Consider the following 23398-nt stretch of genomic DNA (forward strand, 5'->3'; position numbering starts at 1 on the left):
TATTTATGTAGTATAAAACATATTTGAAGTTGCAGAAAACTTAAATATTCAATTAGGTTTGTGAGTCTCCGGAGTTGAATATTATAATAATCGAATTTAGTTTGATTTTTAATTATGTGAACAGTTTGCTTGAAATGATCCATCCAATTTGTTCTTTCTTTTTTGACTAGTTGGTCCTGGAGGCTTTTTTTTTTTTTTTTTTTTTTCAACGTTTTGCTATGTAAACTATTATTTATTTATAATTTTGATTGACTCGGTGTTTAATTTCCATTCTCGGCCAAGTCAATTTGAGGTAGATATGAGCAAAGATTGGTTAAAATCGAATTGATTGCAGTTTTATTTTTGTTCAGTTATTTACAGAGAAAATAGCATTTTATTATAATTTGTTTCCCTCCCATATTTTTCTTCCATCCAAACATAGCCTGAAGCCTCTGTAGCTTCCATGGTAGTAACCTTCTAAACCTTCTAAACCTTCTATTATGAAGGCAATGAATAAATTTGCGTCACCAACTCCCTTATTGTTAGCACTCGAGAGCTAATGTATGGTGTCTTGATGATGACTTGGATTTGGAAATGTCTCTCTTTGAAACTATTCGAGATTTAGTATTAAAATTACAAACAAACCATGTTTCAGTGACTAAAAATAAGTTTCTACAAGATCTTGGATTATGAAAACACATATATAAATCTATATGTATATATTATAAAAAATCTTTTAATTGGTTTGGTGCGTAGAATATAGTTTCATATACCGTGGAGACAAATTTTATACATCAAGCTAAAATTAAAAGCGATAAGATTTGCTTACAGCTCAGTCTATGCAAATTATCTATATACCAAATCAATTAATGAATGGTTTTTTAAAAAATTAATTACTGTTTTATTATTTTTTTAATAAATAGTCAGAAATAGTCTGTTATAACCAAAAAGTCATTTTTGATCCATTTAGACTTCATTTATTTCCGTAAAATAACTTGTTGAAAAATATTTTCATGAAAAATATTTTCCTTAAAAATATTTTGTAAATGACTTATTTTTCGTTGTTTGGTTGTAATATTAAAAATTAGTTCAAAATATTAAAGTTTTTATCTCATAAGATCATAAAAAAATATTAATAATAATAGAAATTTTATACTTTAAAAATTTTATTGTTAAATATGAAAAGAATGCAAATATATATATACATATATTATGAAAGCTGCCGGTGCTAGTGGTCAATGCTAAATGGTGACCGGTATTAGTGACTATGATGATTAATAAATTAAAAAATATAGATTTATAAAGTTTGTCAATATCCGAAAAATGTTTTGCTTTCTAAAAAATGGAAAGTTGTTTTCCTTAAAAAATAATTTAATTTTCATTTGATCAGGAAAATATTTTCTGTTGACTTATTTTTCTGAGCGCCTCAAACAACAAAAAGTTATGAAAAATATTTTCTTGCAATTTATTTTACAAAAACAAATATATGAATGTATCCATACACTAAAGGCCATTTTAATGCCACGTGGCTTTCTTTTATTTGTTAAACATTGCCAAGTTGCTTCTTCATTCTATTTTTCTCTCTCTTCAATAATTTTTCTTTTCTCCCATTGCATTTTTAATGGGAGAATGTAATATAAACTCTTTATTAATTTTAAAATTTTGGCGTTTTCTGTCTTGTTTTTTTTTCCATTTATTATTTAGGAATTTTTAATATCTTAAAGAAAGCCAAAGAACACGCACGCTAACCAAAGCTTTCAGACTGAACCGGTTCGCGGTCCAGTGCAAACAGAGGATTAAGGGTCAAAATGCCAATTTTCAGTTTTACTGATTGAACCAGTTGGGGCAAGCTGGGTTTTAAAACCATGCCATTAACTAATTCAATGCTTACCCATTAGCTCATTCTCAATTATTTATGACTAATTTAGTTGCTAATGGTTTCTTTGAAAGTGGTCTTTACTAATAGTTTGATGCTTAAAGAGCATTAAATATATAATGGTAATACCAGGATAAAAATTTAAAATATTTATATTAAGGCCGTGTTCGGTAACAGTTTTTAAATAGTTTTTAGCATTTTGATTACAGTATTTAGACTTTGTTTGGTAGCAGCAATGCTTGAAGTAGTGTTTAGGGTTTTTATTTAGTCAAAATACTATCTTAATTAACTATTGCGTTCGGTAATATAATATGTATCCTACCGTTTAGAGTTTGAAAAGTATTTCATAAAACGTTATCTTCATTAACATTTAGCGTTTTATAATATTTTTATGACACTTATACCTATCACTTGCCTTTATATTGTTCTCGCTTTGATACCTTCTTGTCATTTTATATTAAACAGATCAAAAAGTTATTTATATGAAACACTTTATTCTAAACCGCTCACCACTAATAGCTAATATCTAACGGTTATCCACTAGTAAAACAACTAACAATTAACAACTACGAGAACAACTAAATTGCAAAACAGGCCTTAGTAATATAGCATTTGGATTAGTTTTTATAAGTTAAAGTAAGGTTAACCCCTGTAAAGTTTAGCTCTTAGCGTTTTGTGAAAAACTATTAAACAATTTTCAAATATTCAAACACCTAAATACTATTATGATAGTTAACGGGTGCTAAAATGGCTAATTTTGAGGTTTGGTAGCTAATTTTGAGAAACAAACCCTAAGCCTACATTGAACTCCCACAATTTTGTGGGTGATTAACTAGTTGTTAATATAACATTAGCATCAGCAATGGGTGAATGAAAAAAAAAAAATTATAAATTTTCCTTGTTTTCCTTTATTATGAAAGCCTGTACTTTTCCATTTACGATACTAAAATAACAAAAATAAATATATATTGATAACAGAAATTTCTCTTACAACATTGATAATATAATTTTCTCTTACAATTGAAGAAGAAAAGAAATGATAACAACTATTAGAAACTCAATAAGCCCAAACTCAAGAAAAATCCTAAAAGAGAAAAGGAAATATTATTATTATATATGTATATAAGATGATTATCATTCACATTGGAAGTACCAAGAAGCTGGGTGCAAGATATACTTGTGATGGGTGTAATTGAAAGAAAACTTTTGCAGAGGAGCCAAAGGCAATCCTCCATTTATGACACAGTCATCAAAAGCTAAGACTTTGAGAAATTTAGGATTGACAAGAGCTTGAGGAAAGCTTCCACATTTCAGGTGAATATTGATGACAGGACACATAGGACAACTGTTGGAGACTTCCACCATATATTTTGGAGGCAAACCATAACCCACCTGAGTCTGTTGGATGGTTGGACCATTGCTTGAACACTTTGCACCAAATCCTGCAAAAAAAAAAAAAAAAAAAAAAAAAAAAAAAATATGTAATTTAACGATCTTCTGTGTGTATTTATGAAGCTTAATTTAGCGCTAGAGAGTGAGTGATGAGTACCGAGGTGAAGAGTGAAACATGAAAGAGATAACCATAGGAGGAACTTGAAAATCTGTTGCTTCTCCATGTTGGGTTTAGCAGTTTCAGGATAAAAGATTGTAGTGAGAGAGAGAGGTAGGTGTGCGAGGGTGTATGGAGGAGAGTTCTAAGGAGGTACTAAGGGACTCGTATATGTATATATATATTGTAAGAAACTTTTTCACAAAAATAAGAGTATAATAAAGGAAAAAAAAAAGGAGAAAATTTTAAAAAAAATAAACAAATAATTTAATATGGTATATGAAACTAGCAGCATAAAATACTATCAAACTATTAAATATTAATAATATGAATAAATGAAGAAAAGGAAATAAGTCTCACTCTTTGCATAATTATCACACTAATTTTGTACTATCATGCAAACAAAAAGGCTCAATTTTAAACCATAAATAACAGAATAATGGTTTATTACTTAAAATACAAAAAAAAAAAATAATTATAAGGAAAATGATAGAACATCGTCTCTTTCATATTTAAAAAATAATTAAACAAAAGATTTGATTTAAAAAAATTATAGAATCAAAAAATGATTTATAAAAATATTTATATTTTGTGTAATTATTTTTTACTTAAATCAAAATTTTAATATTCTGGGTGGAAAGAATTAGATTTTTTTTTTTTTTTTTTTGGGTTTACTTGGTGGGAAATTGATAATAATTAAATAAAAAAATTTTATTTTTAAACAAATTGGACAGGTCAAAGTAGCAAACTGAGCCTTATTGGATAAAATTGGAAGGGAGCTTGTAATTATCCATTTAAAAGGAGACATGAATATGATTTTGTGGCTGAGAGTAGAGGCATTAATCATATTGATATAATTGAGGCTGGAGAGAGTCACATGCGTTGAAAGAAGAAGAGAAGACTGAAGAAGAAGAAGTAAAAGGTTGAATGATACAATACACAAACTTTCCCTTCCCTACCAAATAACACAAACTCATCACATGGCCAAAGTCAGAAGAATAGTTCATTTCCTTTCCTATATTTTTCCTTTAATACAAAACTATAATAATAAATAAATAAATAAATAACAAATACATTATCCAAACAAAGCCATGTGATTGTGAACAGAATAAATCAACATCACAAATCTCAAGGTTTTGGTGTTTCCTTCTGTCACGTGCATTTTTGTTTTTTGAAGAAATTTTTTTATGAAGAATTACTATTTAATGCCTATAGTTTAAACTAATTAGTTAGTTGCATGTTGGTGAAAGGGTAAAAAATTTTTATACTCTACCGAACTTAGGGGCCTACACTTTCTGGTTAAAAAAAAAAAAAAAATTACTTAGTTCCTAAGGTTTTCAAATAGTCAACTAATGGTCTTTACGGACCATTATCTTAAATTGGTCTTTTAAGACCGACTCATTTTGCATAATTGTAACATAATGGTCATTGGTCGGAAAAGTGGTTGGGCAAATCACATGGCTAGCTAGAGTTAATTAAAAATTATATTTTTGATCACCTCAGCTAGCTATGACGTGTCAAAATCATTTTTCTCTCCCTTCACCTAGACAATTAATACGTGTACTCTATATTCTCTCTCCTGCTCGTTTCCTTCTTAATCCTAAATTACAAACCCATTATGCAGGCCAAAGAGGAAAATATCTTCCACGAATCTTCGAAATTGGTTGAAAGGTCTTCAAGAGTCAAGATAATATGTTTTTCATGCTAACCCATTCTCTAATGCTGCAAACATGAACTCAAACGGCAACTCAACCTCTCTCCATCTTAAGATCGCTACTGATCTGCTCCTCTTAAGAGATGATTTTAATTTATTTACTGAGGAATCTGTGTTGTGGGATCCCTTCAACATGTGAGACCCATATAAATTTGAAGAAAGAAAAAAAAAAAAAGCAACAAACACGTTTTGTTTGGGGCAATCAATGAAGGCTGCGAAAGAAAGAGAAAAACATGTTATTTGAAAAAGAAGAAAAGTTGGCAATCTTCTTTGACAAAGCATAAAGACGTAAATGAGTTATACACGACTCATTCGCTAAACTGCCTATAAAAGGAGACAGACGAAGTTCATTTAAATGTACAAAAACAAAAGATTAGAAATACATAATTAAGTGTAAAGAATTTTAGAAAAGGGTTCCTAAAATTGGAAAATAGAGAAAATAGTGAGGATTTATAATTTTTAGGGTGCTTTTTTTTTTGGGAAACACTTACAGTATAACTATTTTTGTAATCTCTTTTGTACCTACTTTTTTTAGTGGAAGAATTATTCGGAGTTTTTGTCCCGTGGACGTAGCCCATAACAGTTGAAGGATGAACCACGTAAAACTTGGTATCCTTATTTTTCATCTGGCATTTACGGTAATTATTTAATTTTTACCGTGGTTATTATTTCTGGTGAATTCGATCGTTAATATCCAATAAGTAATTATTGGAGTATTTTTCCGCGGGCCCCACTCGAGATCAGTTATAATCCCAACAACTGTTATCAAAGCTTTTGGTTGGTAAATTCTGTTAGTTTCTACAAAGTTACTATTCGCGTAAATAGTGAATTTTGCAAATAGTAAAATTTTGTCAGATACAGAATTTGACATGGCTAACGACGGGGCAATGATCAAATTGACGGATTCGAATTACTCAATGTGGAAATCCAGAATGGAGGACTACCTCAATTGCAAAGATCTGTACGATCCAATTGAAGGTGACAGTGCAAAGCCAGAAGAAATGAAAGAAAGGCAGTGGGAGAAATTAAAAAAGCAGACATTGGGTACAATACGCCAATGGATAGATGCTAGCCTGTACAACCACGTGAGAAATGAAAAATATCCCTAAGTTCTCTGAAAGAAATTAGAGAATATGTACGAGGCTAAGAATGCTCAAGGAAAAGTCTTAATGATTCGTAAAGTCATGAACTTGAAGCTGTTAGAGGGATGATCAATTACACAACACCTGAACGATTTTGAAGAACTCGTAACTGAGTTAACAGTTAGCGGTATGTCCTTAGATGATGAGATGCAAGCATGCCTACTGTTGGGATCTCTACCTGATAGTTGGGATACTCTTGTGGTATCATTGAGTAACTCAGTTCCAAATGGTGTTGTAACAATGTCTATGGTAAAGAATAGACTACTTAATGAAGAACTACAAAGAAGAGACGTTGTCAGTATCAGTTCACAAGCCCTTGTCACAAAGAATAGGGGCCGGAGCAAGAGTAGAGGTCCAAAGCATGAAAAGTCAGGTGGTAGATCCAAGTCCAGAGAGATGAGAAAATGTTACCATTGCGGTAAGGAGGGTCATCGCAAAAGAAATTGTCATTTACTCAAACAGGAGTATGCAAACCGAAGACAGGAGAATGACAAAAATACATCTGCTACAGTCTCAGCAGAAGATGGTGAGGTGACTTTAGTCACTCATGATACAGATTGTTGTCATGTTGGAAATGCAGATACCAAGTGGATAGTAGACTCTGGTGCTTCATACCATTGTGTTCCAAAAAGGGAATACTTTTCCACTTATAAAGCAGGAGATTTTGGCACTATTAGAATGGGAAATAATAGTGTCTCGCAAATGGTGGGAATCGATAATGTCTACATAAAGACAAGTGTCGGGTGCACATTAACACTAAAAATGTGAGACATATTCTTGATCTTCGGTTGAACCTGTTGTCTGTGAGCGTACTGGACAAGGAAGGCTATCACCATCATATAGGTGACGGTAATTGGAAAGTCACCAAAGGATCTTTGGTGGTGGCGAGAGGAAAATTATGTTGCTCGCTGTATAAGACGCACGCAACAATATGTGCGGGTCAACTGAATACAGTTGCAGATGATGCTTCACCAAATTTGTGGCATAGGCGGCTGGCGCACGTTAGTGAGAAAGGGTTGAATATGTTGGCTAAGAAGTCCCTCATCCCATTAGCCAAAGGTAAAATAAACCCTTGTGATCATTGTTTATTTGGGAAGCAACATCGTGTCTCATTTTAGAAAAGCTCTAGACGGAGAGACAACAAGTTGGAGTTGGTACACTCTGACGTATGTGGTCCCATGGAGGTAGAATCACTTGGAGGAAGTAGATATTTTCTAACCTTCATTGATGATTTCTCACGAAAAATATTGATATATTTGTTGCGCACAAAAGACTAAGTATCCAAGCACTTTCAGCAATTTCACGCGATGGTGGAAAGGGAGACTGGAGTGGCATTGAAGTGTTTGCGCATGGATAATGGTGGCGAATATATCTCTAAGTAGTTTAGAGATTATTGTAGTCAGCACAGTATCAGGCATGAAAAGACAGTACCTGGCATGCCTCAACACAATGGCGTTGCTGAATGGATGAATCGCATCATTGTTGAGAGAGTCAGATCCATGCTCAAAATGGCCAACTTACCTAAGCCGTTTTGGGGAGAAGCTGTCAATACTGCTGTCTACCTAATCAACCGACTACCTTCAACACCTTTGGATTTTGATATCCCAGAGAAAGTCTGGACAGGTAGAAATATTTCATACTCTCACCTGAGGGTATTTGGCTGCAAGGCATTTATGCATGTTCCGAAGGAGCAGAGATCAAAGCTTGATGACAAGTCAGTTCCTTGCACTTTTGTTGGTTATGGAGACGAAGAGTTTGGTTATAGGTTGTGGGACCCAGTGAAAAAGAAAGTTGTCAGGAGCCGAGACGTAGTATTCCACGAGAATGAGATCGTGGCAGATACAACTTGTGAAGAATCCACAAGCGATGGTGTTGTTGATATTACACCAGGAAGCATTCCTACAGATGATGCCACAGGAGGAGGAATGCCAGAATCAAAATGAGAAGAAGAAGAAGAGCCAATCGTAGGGGAACAAAAGACAATTGTAGATGATAACAGTGATGCAGAGGGTATTGAGCAGGGGGAGCCAGAGAACCCCATTCCACCGGAATGGAGTTGAACCTCAGTTAAGAAGGTCAACCAGAGAATGCCAACCATCTACAAGGTACCTTAGTTCTGATTACATTTTGATTACTAATGTGGGGGAGCCAGAGAGCTTCCAAGATGTGCAATCTTGCAAAGACAGAGATTGCTGGACAAAGGCCATGCAAGAGGAGATTAATTCTTTGAAAAAGAATGACACGTATGAGCTGTGGAACTTCCAAAAGGGAAGAGAACACTCAAGAACAAATGGATGTACAAACTGAAGAAAGATGATGGCAACCTACTAAGATACAAAGCTCGATTGGTCGTCAAAGGCTTTACTCAAAAGAAAGGTATTGACTTTAATGAGATTTTTTCACCAGTTGTGAAAATGAGTTCTATTCGAGTTGTGCTAGGTCTTGTAGCCAATTTGAATCTTGAGTTAGAGCAGCTTGATGTAAAGACCGCATTCTTGCATGGGGATCTAGAAGAAGAAATCTATATGGAACAACCAGAAGGATTCAAGGTCAAGGGAAAAGAGGACATGGTTTGTCGCTTGAAGAAGAGCTTGTACGGGTTGAAACAAGCGCCGCGACAATGGTATAAAAAGTTTGATTCTTTCATGGTCAATCAAGGCTACAAAAGGACAGATACAGATCCTTGTGTACATGTCCAGAAATTCCTTGATGGTAAATTTATCATCCTTCTCTTATATGTTGATGATATGCTAATCGTTGGACCAGATGCACACATGATTAGCAAGTTAAAGAGTGATTTGTCAAAAGCATTTGACATGAAGGATTTGGGATCGGCAAGACGAATTCTCGGAATGGAGATTATTCAAGACAGAAAGTCCTGCAGGTTATGTTTATCGCAAGAAAAATATATTAAATGAGTTCTAGAGAAGTTCAATACGAAGAATGCTAAACCAGTTAGCACTCCGCTTGGCGCTCACTTCAAGTTGAGTAAGAAATCTTACCCATCAACAGAGAAAGAAAAAGGAGATATGTTAAATGTTCCATATTCTTCAACGGTCGAAAGTTTGATGTACGCAATGGTGTACGCAAGACCAGATATCGCTCATGCAGTTGGCATTGTGAGCCGAATTCTATCAAATCCCCAGAAGACACATTGGGAAGCAATGAAGTGGATTTTCAGATACCTGAAAGGAACTTCAAAGTTATGTTTAATTTTTGGAGGTGAAAAGACTGCACTTGTTGGCTACACAGATGCAGATATGGCCGGTGATCTTGATGAAAGAAAATCTACATCAGGATACCTATTTACATTCTCAGGGGGAGCTATTTCATGGCAATCAAGATTACAAAAATGTGTTTCGTTATCAACGACCGAAGCAGAATACGTTGCAGCAACGGAAGCAGGAAAGGAAATGCTTTGGTTAAAGCGATTCTTTCAAGAATTGGGTGTGCAGCAGGAAGAATATATAGTTTATTGTGATAGTCAAAGTGCGTTAGACTTGAGCAAAAATACTATGTATCATGCACGAACGAAGCACATTGATATAAAATATCATTGGCTTAGACTTGCCCTTGAAGAGAAGTAGTTCCAATTGCGAAAAATCCACACAGACAAAAATGCTGTGGATATATTGACAAAGGTCATTCCGAAAGAGAAGTTCGAACTGTGTGTCAAAGCGGCAGGAATGGAAAGTCCCACCATGTAGTCGGGAGGGGGAGAATTGTTGTGGGATCCCTCCAACATGTGGGACCCACACAAATTTGAAGAAAAAAAAAATAAAGCAACAAACACGTTTTGTTTTGGGCAGTCAATGAAGGCTGCGAAAGAAAAAGAAAAACGTGTTATTTGAAAAAGAAGAAAAGTTGGCAATCTTCTTTGACAAAGTATAAAGACGTGAATGAGTTATACACGACTCATTCACTGAACTGCCTATAAAATTAGACAGACGAAGTTCATTTAAATGTAACAAAACAAAAGATTAGAAATACACAAATTAAGTGTAAAGAATTTTAGGAAAGGGTTCCTAAAATTGGGAAAGAGAGAAAATAGTGAGGATTATAATTTTTGAGGTGTTTTTTTGTTTTTTTTTGGAAAACACTTAGAGTACCACTATTTTTGTAATCTCTTTTGTATCTACTATTTTTAGAGGAAGAATTATTCGGAGTTTTTGTCCTATGGACGTAGCCCATAACAGTTGAAGGGTGAACCACGTAAAACTTGGTATCCTTATTTTTCATCTGGCATTTACGGTAATTATTTAATTTTTACCGTGGTTATTATTTCTGGTGAATTCGATCGTTAATATCCAATAAGTAATTATTGGAGTATTTTTCCGCGGACTCCACTCGGGATCAGTTATAATCCTAAGAATCTGGTGGTTGAATTTGGAAGAGCTAACAAGTTACCAATATTACTATTGGATTCAGGTACAAAAAAAAAAAAAAAAAAAAAAAAAAAAAAAAAAAAAAACTAATAGAAGAAGCAATGAGTTTTGTTATTGTTCTGGTGGTTGTTTTTTGTATTCAAAAGGAGTTTTGACATCTAGATAGAAAGTTATTGTTGTTCTTTTGACTCATGCTGCTTTAGAGAAAAGTCTATAGAAGAGAGAGAGATCGTTTAATGACTTTTTTTGTTGTTTATGAGTTTGGTTGAATTATAAAGTGAAGAAAAAATTATTGCAAAAGCTTTTATAGGTAGTTGTATGAGTTTTTTTTATATATCTTTTGGATAATTTATACTAAACCACAATTAATTGAAAAAAAAAATAAAACAATGAGAGTGTGTGTGCTGATGAAGAAAGGATATGACGTTCTTAAGAAGAAGGTTTTTGAGAGCTAATAAATTAAGATTGGTGATTAAACTATTTAACTGAAATTGTTTCACATCAATAAAATTTAGTTGCTAATATTTTTTGAATATTTCATTCTCCAATCAAGAATAAAAAATCATGAACAAATACTTATAATAGCACGATATATAATGGTAATTGGATGATTTTTGGTTCTTTATTATGTTTATGATTATGATTGAATAACGATTGTTTTAGGAATATCATATTTTAATCAAATTGCATTAAAATCTTTTTTACATCTCAATTAAGTCAATCTCAATACTTTAAAATAGTTAAATGGACAAACTATGAAGGTCGGTCCTAAACCGGATGATCCGGATGCCCAATGCCTTCCCGAGTTCATACCTTACTTCTTTACCTAGACTTCGATTTATGGATCATTTTCCTTTCATGAGTTATTCGATTCATCACAAAATATTTTCCTTAAAAGAGGGCGGCAATTCCTTTAATACTCTTACCAAAGTAAGAGACCATTTTTTAAAATTCGCTGATTTATTTTGAAAATAAAATGTTGCCCCCTGAAATAACGAGTATTCAAAGTAAAATAAACCAATTTTGAGAATAAAAATAAGAGTTTGAACCTCGTCTTCAGCTTATGATCCTTCATCATGTGGTCTCTACTTTAGAATCTACAATCCTCAAATGATGATATTCTGTTAGTGAACCAAATTAGCAATTGAAGTTTAACTCACATATGAGTAAATATAATATGCATTCTTCTTAGGCGAATGCAATTCTTAGCATAGTGGCCTTTACTGCCATTGTTGAAACATTTGACCTTCACAATGTTTTTCTTCTTATGACACTTGTTTTTTTCAATTTGGTATTGCTTAGCCCTTTTGGCTCATTGAGCCTGCTTATCCTTGCCTTTTTATTACCTCACTTGCGCTTCTGACTTGGAGTCCCATGTGAACACACACCATATGTGCCATTGCACTTGATTGCATAGTGTTAAGGTGATCAACTTTAAGTTTCAAATATCACGAAGCATCATCAAAGGTCATGATAGTCTCATTGTGAATTAGACGCATCCTCATATGTTTCCAATTTTTAAACAAGGAACGAATAAGCAGAAACCATCATAAACCCCTAACAATAATTTTCAAGAAAGAGAGCCACCACATACTTGTTTCCAATAATAATTAATATGAACACATTTAAATCAATTACAATCAATATATTACTGGAAAAATTTCCACAAAAATTTTAGAATAAATCTAAAATCTTTTGTGATAGTAGAAATATTAGATTTTTCAAAAATATCAAATTTATAACATATAAAAATTAATTCAATAATTAACCCAATAATAAATATAAATATATTTACATCTAAACATGTTCTGTCTCTAACCAGTTTAAAAATAGCTTGTAAACCTCCATTGTCAAATTCCAGATGCTTTTTCATGAGGTTGTTGTTGAATGCTTTTTGTTGGAAAGGTATATGGGAGCAAGAGACTGAAAATGGAGGAGGATAATACGAGCACGCATTTTATGGAAAAGAAAACTAAAAATAGGTCTTAAAGATAGTTATTTCTCTTACTATGTGCACAAAGATAGTTACATGGATATGAAAATTACTGAGACAAAAAGGAATTTAGGCCCTTAATGAAAAAAAAAAAAAAAACTATTATCCACGCTTGATTAAAGTTTTTCCTTGGAGCTTGGACTGTTATCATAGTTTCTCTTGATAATGCTGGCATTTGGAATCTCTGCACACAGAATCCCAACACTTGGTATTTGAGCGTGTTGTAAATTTAGAGATTGACAAATCTAAAATTTCATTGCTTGACAATTGCATGTATTGCAGCCTATTATCTTCCTTACAGAAGTAAGATCTCGTAAGTGAAATTGAGCTAGATAAATCTTTTAACATCTTATAAAAAATGGTTTATGTTTTCAGTTTTGAATTCACCTGAGTGGAATCATCATAATATCCCATTCTTTTATATCTCTTTATCTTTACAAAGAACATGCTCAGAGGTTCAAGTTCTTGAATGCACTATCACTTGCGAATGCGAGTAGAATATTTTTTGGTATGATTTTCATTACCTGATGCAAGTTTTGTTATATAACAGATATTGAAATAAGAGAATGCGAAAAGGCATAATCTGTTCAAATGGAAGCAGAAAATCCAGTAAATATAACATGGGTTAGTGTTAGATGAAAGGTTTGTATCATAGTACAGTTCATGCTTTTTGGTGGCATCTATATCTCATTCAAGCTTTTTGAATTTATTTCTTTATTTTTACTCTAGTAAAGATGTGGAGTGAAAGTGAGAAATGAGATGTCATCGAAGTTTGTTTTGAGAGGAGCATATTTAAACTAGTGTCTGGACATTTCAAACTCTTTCATTAATAGTGCGCTCCAAGCTTGGCAAGGAACCAACAGAGGCAGAGCCATATACTTTTTGCATATAGATCCACGAAAGAGAGGTGAAACTTGAGTGAAATAATTTTTATGATGAGTTGTTTTTTGTTCAAATCCCACCAAATACCAAATTTCACCATTTTTTTTTTTTTGTTGAGACTCTATTTTTAACAATACTAACAACTTCAAATAGGGTGTTACTTGCTTATATCCTTTCCATAGGACCACGCGCATTGACAAGCCAAATAATAGGCAAATTGAGCCTCTTTTGCTAAGTTGTGGAGTAAATTAACCAAAAAGTTAAATTTGGGGCATTTTGAACATCTGATTCAAGTTAAAACGGTACGTTGAACCTTTTTCCATTAGTTTTCAACAGAAAATTAGAAATATTTAAATGAGTTGATGAATTTTTGTAAAATTGATGAATACTTTCCTAGAATTTCATGCCGACATAATCACATTATGGGATTCTACGGATAACCGGAATTAACAAAGGAGTTGAACTCAAATACAATGAAGATCATTTTAGAGAGAGAGAGAGAGAGAACAAGCACTAAGTTAGATTTTTGGGCATTCGTTTGCAAGACAGAGATTTTTGGGTTAGAGGAAATTATACCAACACAATGAGTTTTTTGGTTCATTTGGTTAAGCTAACCCGAGGTAAATCTGTCGAACCGAATATCATTTGTCATTTTATGGTTTAAAAATTAAACTAGAGTGTCAATATATCTAAATATTCAAATGGGTGCGCGGGGTACAAAAGTTGTTTTAGGGTGATTTGCAATAAGTTGTATAGTTAGGAGTATTTTTATACTTTAAGCCTTTAAGGGATAAAATTAAAAAATTTTTACTAAAGGGGTGAGGACCATCGCTAGCACCACATCCCTCCGTCAGTGATTGCGCACCATAGTAGAACCTGATAGTAAGTGCATATATAATATAACAATAAATTTAATTTCAAATCCCTTCCTTAAATGCTAAAAAAAAAAAAATTGATATTTCACTGCCACTAATATTAGGATTTTTTTTAAATATGTTGCGTGCTATTTGTACTCATTATTTAATTTCTTTGTATATAATGTTGTATTAATTTTTATGCATATTATAACAATATAAATTATCTATATTACTAAATACTTAAAAGTCATAATAAGATATCTAGATGAAAAAAAAAAAAAAAAACTATAGCAACTAGAGTAAAAAATAAAAAATCATATGTACATTAGATATTGAAATAATCTTTTAACATTTTGAATTGATATTTCATATTTAAAGTTAACAGAATAAGTATCACCGTTAGAGCATCTAATCTTCTTCCATTTTTTAAGGGGCTTTCGAATATCCACAAATAGCCTAATTTGCATATACTTTCTCTAGACTCCCTAGATCATTATTAGGTTCATACTCCACAAACACTCCAACAAAGTCCCCCAACTGTTTTGCTACGAATTTCAACATGAAATCATTTGAAAGATCAATAACTTGAACCACCAAACATAAATTATAATCAATCACAGATTCCAGGTTTTGTTTGGCTCAAATCGACATAATTTTGGGAAGTGCACCTTCCGCAAAGTACAATTTCGGAGAAGTTTCTTTTCAGAAAGTATAGGCAATTGTGTTTGGTTGATTTCTTAGATTCTTAGGAAATAAAAATATATTAATAAAATTTGACATTGAAATGATATAAATATCCCTACAATGCATATACATATATATAACAATTCAACTATTTTATTGATTCAAATCTAATAACTTGTAATTGATTCAATATGTATACAGTCTACCACTTAATATTCAACACACAATTTATTATCTCGTAATAATCAATAATATATATACTATAATTTTAGTATCCAAAATATACATATAATATTTTGCCAAATTATATAATTTTATATAGTTTTCGCATACCAAACTATACAATTTTAAAATTGTATAATTTTTTGTTAATCAATATGGAAAATAATATTTAATAAATATGAGTCAATTAATTACTTTCAATGAATAAAACTTAAAATTGAAATTCTTAGGTTATAACGTTTGACAAAGCAAACAGTTTACGAATAATTTTCCAACCATAAAATTAAATTTCGAAAAGATATAAATTATGAGGATAAAATGTAATAAAAAAAAAGCATAATTTGTGTGATCTACCGATGATCTAACTACGGGTGTCAAAATGGATCACGATATGTAAACATAATTCGTCTAACACGCAAAATAAATAGATTAGGATTGAGGTTAAATGGATTCGTGTCATAAACGGATTATCCATTTATGACACGAATATAAACGTGTCTTGTTGCGGGTTGACACGTGGATTAGGCGAGTGACCCGTTTATTTAAAATTAAAGAGGTAATTTTAATGTCAAAAATAAATATTCCAACTAATTTCTATTTAAATTCTATTGCTGTTTATATTTTAATGTGAATCTTAAAAAATCTATGCATTTTATATATGAAAAATTATTTTTAAATATAATTTAAGTTAAATAGGGTAAAACTTAAAAATATTATAAGCAGATTAGGTGGGTCGTACATAAGCCAACACGACCCACTTAAACTGTTTATAATATTAAGCGGGTCAATTCAGAGGGCTGTTTGACCTTTAATTCCCTAAAACAACTGTTAAGCAACTTACAGTTTTCATAATACTAAAATCAAATAAATAATGAAAATAAATTTTTATCATTGTTTATTTTGAAGTGGACCTTCTCGCGTGTGATAAGGCCCAAACGTGAAACCATCCAGGCAGTATGGTGGCCCAATGTTATTCGTTCTTCTAATCCACACGTTCCACTACATATATAAGTTTGAAAAATATCTAGCCTCCACGCGACCTTCTATCCTGACTACTGGTAAGGGACGAGCGAGACGACACGACACGACGTTCTCTCTCTCTCGCCTCAAACCCTAGCTCCCAGTAATACACCAAACTCCAAATAAAAACTTGAATTGAAATCCCTCCGTCTCTGCAATGGCGAAGAAGCGAAAGCAGCGTTCTTCTGAGCCCGCACCAATCGAAACCCCTGAGCCTCAACTTCAAAATGATCAATTCCAGCCTCCTGAACCAATTGTGGAAGAGGAGACAGAATACCATCAAAACAATGCCACAGAAGACGATACAGGAGAACAACAGCAAGAGCCACAAGAAATAGAGGAGGACGAGGAACAAGAAGAGCTCGAACAACAGGAAGTGGAAGAAGAGGAAGAAGAAGAGGAAGGAGAAGGAGAAGGAGAAGGAGAAGAAAATGAAGAGAATGACCCTGAAACCCTAGAACCTTCATCAAGCAACGCCGCTCAATTGGACTTACCGAAAGCTGAAGCAAATGGAGGCAATGAAGTTACTGCTGATGTTAATGGAAATGAAGGAAACAAAGAAGAAGAAGACGTAGATGACGAACCTCTAGAGAAGCTTCTAGAGCCTTTTGGAAAAGACCAGTTGGTTGTTCTATTGAGAAAGGCAGTGGATAAGTATTCTGATTTGATGGATTCTGTGCGTGAAATTGCAGATGCTGACCCCGCACACCGCAAGATATTTGTGCATGGTCTTGGTTGGGATACGACTGCGGAAACCCTTAAATCTGAATTTGGGAAATATGGGGAAATTGAGGATTGCAAGGCTGTCACTGACCGCGTCTCTGGAAAATCCAAGGGTTATGCCTTTATATTGTTCAAGCATCGGGTTGGGGCACGAAAGGCGCTCAAGGAACCACAGAAGAAGATAGGGAATAGGATTACGTCTTGTCAACTTGCCACCGCAGGGCCTGTGCCAGCCCCGCCGCCAACTGCGCCACAAGTTTCTGAGTATACCCAGAGGAAGATTTTTGTGAGCAACGTGTCAGCTGATTTGGATCCCGAGAAGCTACTGCAGTATTTTAAGCAATTTGGGGAGGTTGAAGAAGGTCCACTAGGACTCGATAAACAGACTGGGAAACCTAAGGGATTCGCGTTGTTTGTGTATAAGTCTGTTGAGAGTGCAAAAAGGGCACTTGAAGAGCCTCACAAGAAGTTTGATGGTCATACCCTGCATTGCCAGAGGGCAATAGATGGGCCAAAACCGAATAAGATGGGCTATGGTGGTGCAGGTCAGCATCAGCATCAGCATCACCATAACCATAACCATAATCAGCCACATTATCACCACACGGCCAAGAAAGGTAAGCACTCGTCAGTTGCAGCCGGGCCCGGTCATTTGATGGCTCCGTCAGGGCCATCTGTGAGCTTTAGCCCAGGTATGGCTTCACAGGGTTTGAACCCAGCAATTGGGCAAGCCTTGACTGCATTGATTGCCTCTCAAGGAGCTGGGTTGGGACTTGGTAATCTGCTTGGAGGACTAGGTGCTGGACCAGTGAACCAGGGAGTACCTCCTGCTGGATATGGAGCTCAGGCTGGCGGCTATGGGAACCAACCAGCGATGCAGGGTGGCTACAACCCACAGATGAACCCTCATGTGGGCCAGACTGGCGCTGGCAGATCTCAACAGGGCAGTGCTCCTTATATGTGACATTAGGTTAGTTTGTTTGGCTTTCTTTTGGATTTTAGTTTATTTAAATCCTTAATATTCCTAATTTATGTTTCTTGTATGCTGCTTTTAATATTATTGCATAAGTGTTAGGCAGTAGGCTGTATAGGCTGTATGAAGTTGGTGATTTCGTTTGGAAGAAGGGCTGACGTGTGTATATATATATATATATATATATAGGTCTCTTGTTTGGGGAAGGGGGCACAGGGTACTTAGTTTGCCTTGAAGTGGGATGGGGTTGAATTGGGTACGTTCTTGTTCTAGATTTGAAGAGAGGGAACGTTTGAGGAGAGGGAGGACGGAGAGGGTTAATCTGGAGTATTTAAGATTTAAAAGTAAAATAAAGATCAGAATGGGAGCTTCCACTGATTATCAGGTTTACCTTGAATGAGCTATTGGATTCTAGTTTGCTATCCACTAATATCCATGCAGATAAACATAATTATGTGGTAATAATTGTCTGTTCAAGTGGTTCTCATATTATACACCACCTCATGGATGTAATATATTCTCTCCGTTCTATTTTGTTTGCATAGTTTGACAAAACACATATATTAAAAATTTAGTTAATAAATATTATTTTGCCTTTTTTTATCTTTAACTCATCAAGATATTAATAAAAATTCTTCATTTAATGAACAATCATAAATGTTATTATAGAAAAAATAATTATTTAAATATACAAATTTAAAAACCTTGCAAACATTTTGGGACGACCAAAAAGGAATAACAAGCAAACAAAATGGGACGGAGGGAGTATTTTTCTCTGTGTTCGGCGAGCCAAATTTCCCTTTTGATGGCGGAGCATGGTAAAAGGGAAGGACATGTATGATCGTACATTCATGTGTTACATCGACTCCCACATGCCCTATGTTGTAAATGTGATACTTCGATAGTGGAGGGTGATAACTGTATGGAGGGAGCTAACTATGTGGAGGGAAGTTGTCGTAGAAGATCTACAGTCTTTGGATATTAGTGAGGATCTAGCTATGAGCAGAGCATAATGGAGACAAAAGATTCATATAAACAGACCTAGTTAATTGTTGTTGCTATCTATGTTTTGCTTATTTATTAATATAGTAAAATGATTTAAAAATTTCCCTTTCCAAAAATTTTTTACACCAAGTATTTTTGAAACTTTTTAAAAATGTATACTTTGCTTTTCATTATTATTATTTTGAACAAAGCGGATATTAGAAATGAAAGATACATATGGTCGACCGCAATCAGTCTGGGACTAAGACTTAGTTATTGTTGTTGTTGTTTAACAAACCAAAAATCTAGTCTAGAAGTTTGGTTTTGATTATGTATGCTTTGTCTTTTTGGTTGCATTTTTTTTGGGCCATTTCGGGGAAAAACTTGGATTTGTATCTAATGATCAATGAATCTGATATTTGATGTAGCAATCTGCAATAGGATAGGCTTTGCAAAATATATTGCAATGGGTTATTACATGCATAGGCTTCACATATGCATTGAGATAGCACTTGCATTTGTGTGTCATGATTATATCTTGATTGGCATTTTGTCTGGATAATACTTATTTGTGCTACATTATGGTACCATGTGAAGTAGTTTCCTCTATATATCCACTATGATTGACTAATCTTTGAATTTGGAAACAATATTACACAGTAATTTTTTTAAAAGTTGCTAATTGTGAATGTTTTGAGGAAGCTAGTTTAGGTATCTCCTTTAAGAAGTTAGATCATTTTCTTCAATGGTGCTGCTGATATGACCCCAGGGATATTTTCTCCCCTCTTTAATTGAACATTATGAATATATCATTGTATTAATCCCTTATCTCAGTTTTATGATGATTTTGGTACGGCATTTTCTATGTTGTCACAAAAGTTTCTCTGCTTGTAACCTAACATTCTATGATTTTTTTTTTCTTGGTTGCAATATGAAGAGTATTTATAATGCTATTCATTATTCTTTCATTTATTAAGATGACATGCCACCTGCTTATACTTTAGTTGCTTAAAATGTAAGATAAACCCAAAAGTTTTCCTGTAAATTGACTAAGGTACAGATTTTCAGCTTTTGTTCTCTTGTAATTTGTTTTATATAAATTTGTTTTTGGGAAATTAGCTATTTTCATCCTTTTTATCTATTCATTGTGCAGATTCCTTCATAGATGCATCAATCATTTTGTTTTCGGCTCTGGTGATTCTTCTGAAGTTCCAGGCACTCTTGCAAACGAAGTTTTAAATTTGGAATGAAAAGTTACTATTTTGCGTTTATTAAAGACTCAAGTCCCAAACCTGTATTTTCTTTATCTATTAGAGTATTTTTTTACTTCTTCACTTGTTTTTAAAAAAACAATGTAGTACCTTTGTTTGAGTATTTTGTCTCATAAACTTGTTAAGCAAGTAGAATTTTTAAGACAGAACTGTTTTTTCTGTAGGATTTCGCGTCTGCTATTTACAAAATTGCCTCATTTTCCTAGGATGGTTTCTGCACTAATTTGGTGGTTGTGTTCAAATGATGCTCAGCATTCACTTGACTAATCATGTGGGATGGAATTTTTCACTAATAATTAATGTTTTGTTGGCTCCTTGTTACCTTTTTTTGAATTTGTTGGAATTTTGTTTTGCAGCTGCCATATTGTCATTTATTTAGAAGGAAGAGATTTTAGTAGTTTGATCTCATTTCTTATTGAGTTTACCTACTGCCACAATTCCTTTTTTGGAATATTTATATTCAGACTGTCTTTGCATCAGCTGTTGCATTTCTTTTTTTGGGTTAAAGAACATGTTTGGGTGCTTCGACCAAATGTGGCTTCGACCAAAGAACATATTCATATTCAGACAATTCCTTTTTTGGAATATTTATATTCAGACTGACATGAAGTGCATTTCCATCTTGGTTTTCGGCAGTCCTTAGATTTGCCATAGTAGATGGAATTGCTTGTATCAGAATCAGCTGCATCATTGGTGGCTCAGTAAATAAGACTAGTGAAAACAGCCTGTGCTCTGTTTGGCTACCTTGCTTTTTCTGATTTACATTTTATTTTGTTTGAGTTTTGATTCTTATTAGAACAAATGAAATAATGATAGAGTACATTTAAATTTAACTTCAATGAAAAAGGAAAAAGACAATGACAGTAGGGAATTAAGATTACTTCTCATGGAATTTAGCTTTTGTGCCTTTTAATATTCCTATTTATTTAACCAAACAGTGAATTCAGCTTTTTTTTTTCCTCCCAAAGAAAAAGGTCAGCTTTTTTGCTTCTAAAATAACAAAAAGATGGTGAACTAAACATAGCCTAATTTTTCATTTATCTCAGTGTGAAATAGTTATTCTCTGTCTACTCCAAACTATTTCAGCCTGTTTTACTAATTGGGTGAGGGGATTTCATCAAGAAAATCCATCAACATCAAGAGTAGGAACTTCATGTCTATTAATATTTCTAACATTAAGGTTTGAAGTGCTTTCATCTGGAAACTTTGCACACTGCTTTGGGAAGCTTTGCTTTCACAAGCCATGGATTCCTGGCCCTGCCCTGCCCTGCTTTGCGTACTGTGCCATTGGTGTGCTGCATTACTTTCCATTCTGCCTCCAAGGTGAGAAGCTAGTCCTATGGTTGGTTGATCCAATTGAATCTGAACAATATCTTGTTTTGAAATAATAATAAGTTTAGTGCCTTGTTCTGGAATTTTTTTTTCCTCTGTAGATGAGATAAATCTTTTGAAGTTGGCTGTTGGAACTGAACAGCTTTCTGGTTGTCATGAAATTGAAGTGATCTTGTGATTGTCTGCATTTTTTTGGTCTAGAAAGGTTATACTGGAGATCTATTAGTTCATTGAACTGGTATTCATTTGCTGACACATTCAATTGGCCCTCTAAACCGTATAAAAGTTAAGCAAATCACTATATATGAGCTTGAGCTTTTGTTCATTCAACTTGTTGGCTCCTTGTTCTGGGTTCACGGTGTTAACTTGCTTGCCTGAATTATGATTCGTTCCATTATTAAACAGTGAGTTTTTTTTTGGCTCTCTGAGATGTGAGATGTGCACTGTTCTGTCTAGATTTGGGATCTGAAGGGGGACATGTTATGGTTACAGGGGCATTTTTTATTTATTTTTTCTTAAATTCCTTTCTTTTATGCACGTCAATAGCTATTCTGATAAGTTTTGTCCATAAAAAGATAAAAGATGACAGAGTCCAATGGTTTACTGATAGTTTTCTGTAGGTGTTTGTTGAAATTTAATTGCAGTGTAAAGTGTGATAGAGAGTGCAGAGAAGATGATTGATTTTTGGCAGTTAATATCAGATGCAAAATTGGTAGCATATTGTTATAGTGAATGTATTGCTCTGGCATTAACAAACTTACGTGATTCAACTTGTTTATAATATACTTTTAGTCGAATTACATGTTAAATAAAATTATTGTTTTTTAACTAAACAAATAACATCAGTTTATTATTTTACCACCTTCATCGAAAGACAATTCTAACGATCAAGCAAAATCGTTCTCTTCACTAAAAACCGATCGAATTGTGACATCTTGATTCGGCAAAGCGATCCTAAGAGGGCGGGTAGAGCGAAGCTCTTAGCTAGCTTCTAGGATGGCAGGCTAGTTAGGGTGGTGGAATGCACGACACAGGAATGAATCGAATTACATATCGAAAAGGGGAAACTAATCATTAGAGGCGCCTTTTGGTGGAATGGCTGGAGAATTGGAAGAACTTCAGAGTTAAGCGTGTTCGTTTAATATAAATTTTAGGATGGGTGATCTCCTAAGAAGTTTTCCATTTCACCTGCAGAACAAAATTGTGCGGGTCTTGTCAATCTTGTGTGGAAGATTTGGCTTGATCTAAAGCGGATAATTCCTCTGGTGATTAGAGTCGGGCGTGACACGAACAATCTTCATCTGACAGTATTGCACCATCGATGATCATTCTCTTGTTTTTTATCTTTTTTTTCTTTGATTCGAGGCAGTGCTTTTGTGTCTCTTTTGAGATTTTGCATTGATTTTCAATTTTTACGGAAAATCTAACTTTATTGGTTTGTTTTTTTTTTTTTTTGAAAATTTTTAATTATAGGTTTTATCCTTGAGTTTTAGAGTATCAGTATACTTTCTTTCTATTTTGATTTTGATTTTTTGGTTGTGATTTTGATTGATTTCTAGTGATTTATCTGCATTTTGGTTTCATTTGGTCACTAAGAATTATTGGTTTTCTATTTGATCACTAAAAAAATTAGGAAAAATGTTTTTAATTTTCTCGAAGAATCTACTTAAGACTTTTCTTTTGTGTTTTTCAACGTGAGCTTGTTTTCTTCAAAGATCCTAAGATTTTCAAGGTACTCTCTATTTTGATTTTCATCTTTTCAATTGTGAATTTTATTGATTTCTAATGATTTATTTGCATCTTAGTTTTCTA

The 23398-nt window shown here is 33.6% G+C and overlaps 2 protein-coding genes across 6 annotated transcripts; one reads left to right on the forward strand and one right to left on the reverse strand.

Annotated features, from left to right (window-relative positions):
• Positions 1-2804: 2804 nt before the first annotated feature.
• LOC105634341 (PHD finger protein) lies at positions 2805-3564 on the reverse strand. Its single transcript, XM_012217187.4, has 2 exons — positions 3405-3564; positions 2805-3297 (listed from the first exon to the last, which is right to left on the reverse strand). The coding sequence occupies exons 1-2, from the start codon at positions 3469-3471 to the stop codon at positions 2990-2992; spliced, it is 375 nt and encodes a 124-aa protein (XP_012072577.1). The 5' UTR covers positions 3472-3564; the 3' UTR covers positions 2805-2989.
• Positions 3565-16306: 12742 nt separating this feature from the next.
• Positions 16307-23036, forward strand: LOC105634342 (UBP1-associated protein 2B). Of its 5 annotated transcripts, XR_002284365.3 has the most exons (3): positions 16307-17996; positions 21301-21577; positions 21688-23036. XR_002284365.3 is itself a non-coding variant. In XM_020679379.3 (2 exons), exon 1 carries the CDS (start codon positions 16461-16463, stop codon positions 17988-17990), a length of 1530 nt encoding a protein of 509 aa, XP_020535038.1. In that variant the 5' UTR covers positions 16307-16460; the 3' UTR covers positions 17991-17996; positions 21301-23036. The 5 variants fall into 5 exon arrangements, 4 of the variants coding, with proteins under 4 accessions (XP_020535038.1, XP_089577615.1, XP_089577617.1 ...); XM_020679379.3 differs by having other exon boundaries at positions 21301-23036; XM_089721489.1 differs by having other exon boundaries at positions 21341-23036.
• The last annotated feature ends 362 nt before the right edge of the window (positions 23037-23398 follow it).

The sequence above is a fragment of the Jatropha curcas genome, chromosome 5, assembly GCF_041381405.1.
Source record: "Jatropha curcas cultivar XTBG-Jc1 chromosome 5, XTBG_Jcur_1.0, whole genome shotgun sequence".
NCBI lineage: Eukaryota > Viridiplantae > Streptophyta > Magnoliopsida > Malpighiales > Euphorbiaceae > Jatropha > Jatropha curcas.

Excerpts from the sequence above, each read along its gene's own strand:
- LOC105634341 (XM_012217187.4), bottom strand. The coding sequence starts at position 3,471 with ATGGAGAAGCAACAGATTTTCAAGTTCCTCCTATGGTTATCTCTTTCA. Across the intron at positions 3,298-3,404 it reads ATGTTTCACTCTTCACCTCG|GATTTGGTGCAAAGTGTTCA; the intron begins GTACTCATCACT and ends TTTTTTTTGCAG.
- LOC105634342 (XM_020679379.3), top strand. The coding sequence starts at position 16,461 with ATGGCGAAGAAGCGAAAGCAGCGTTCTTCTGAGCCCGCACCAATCGAA.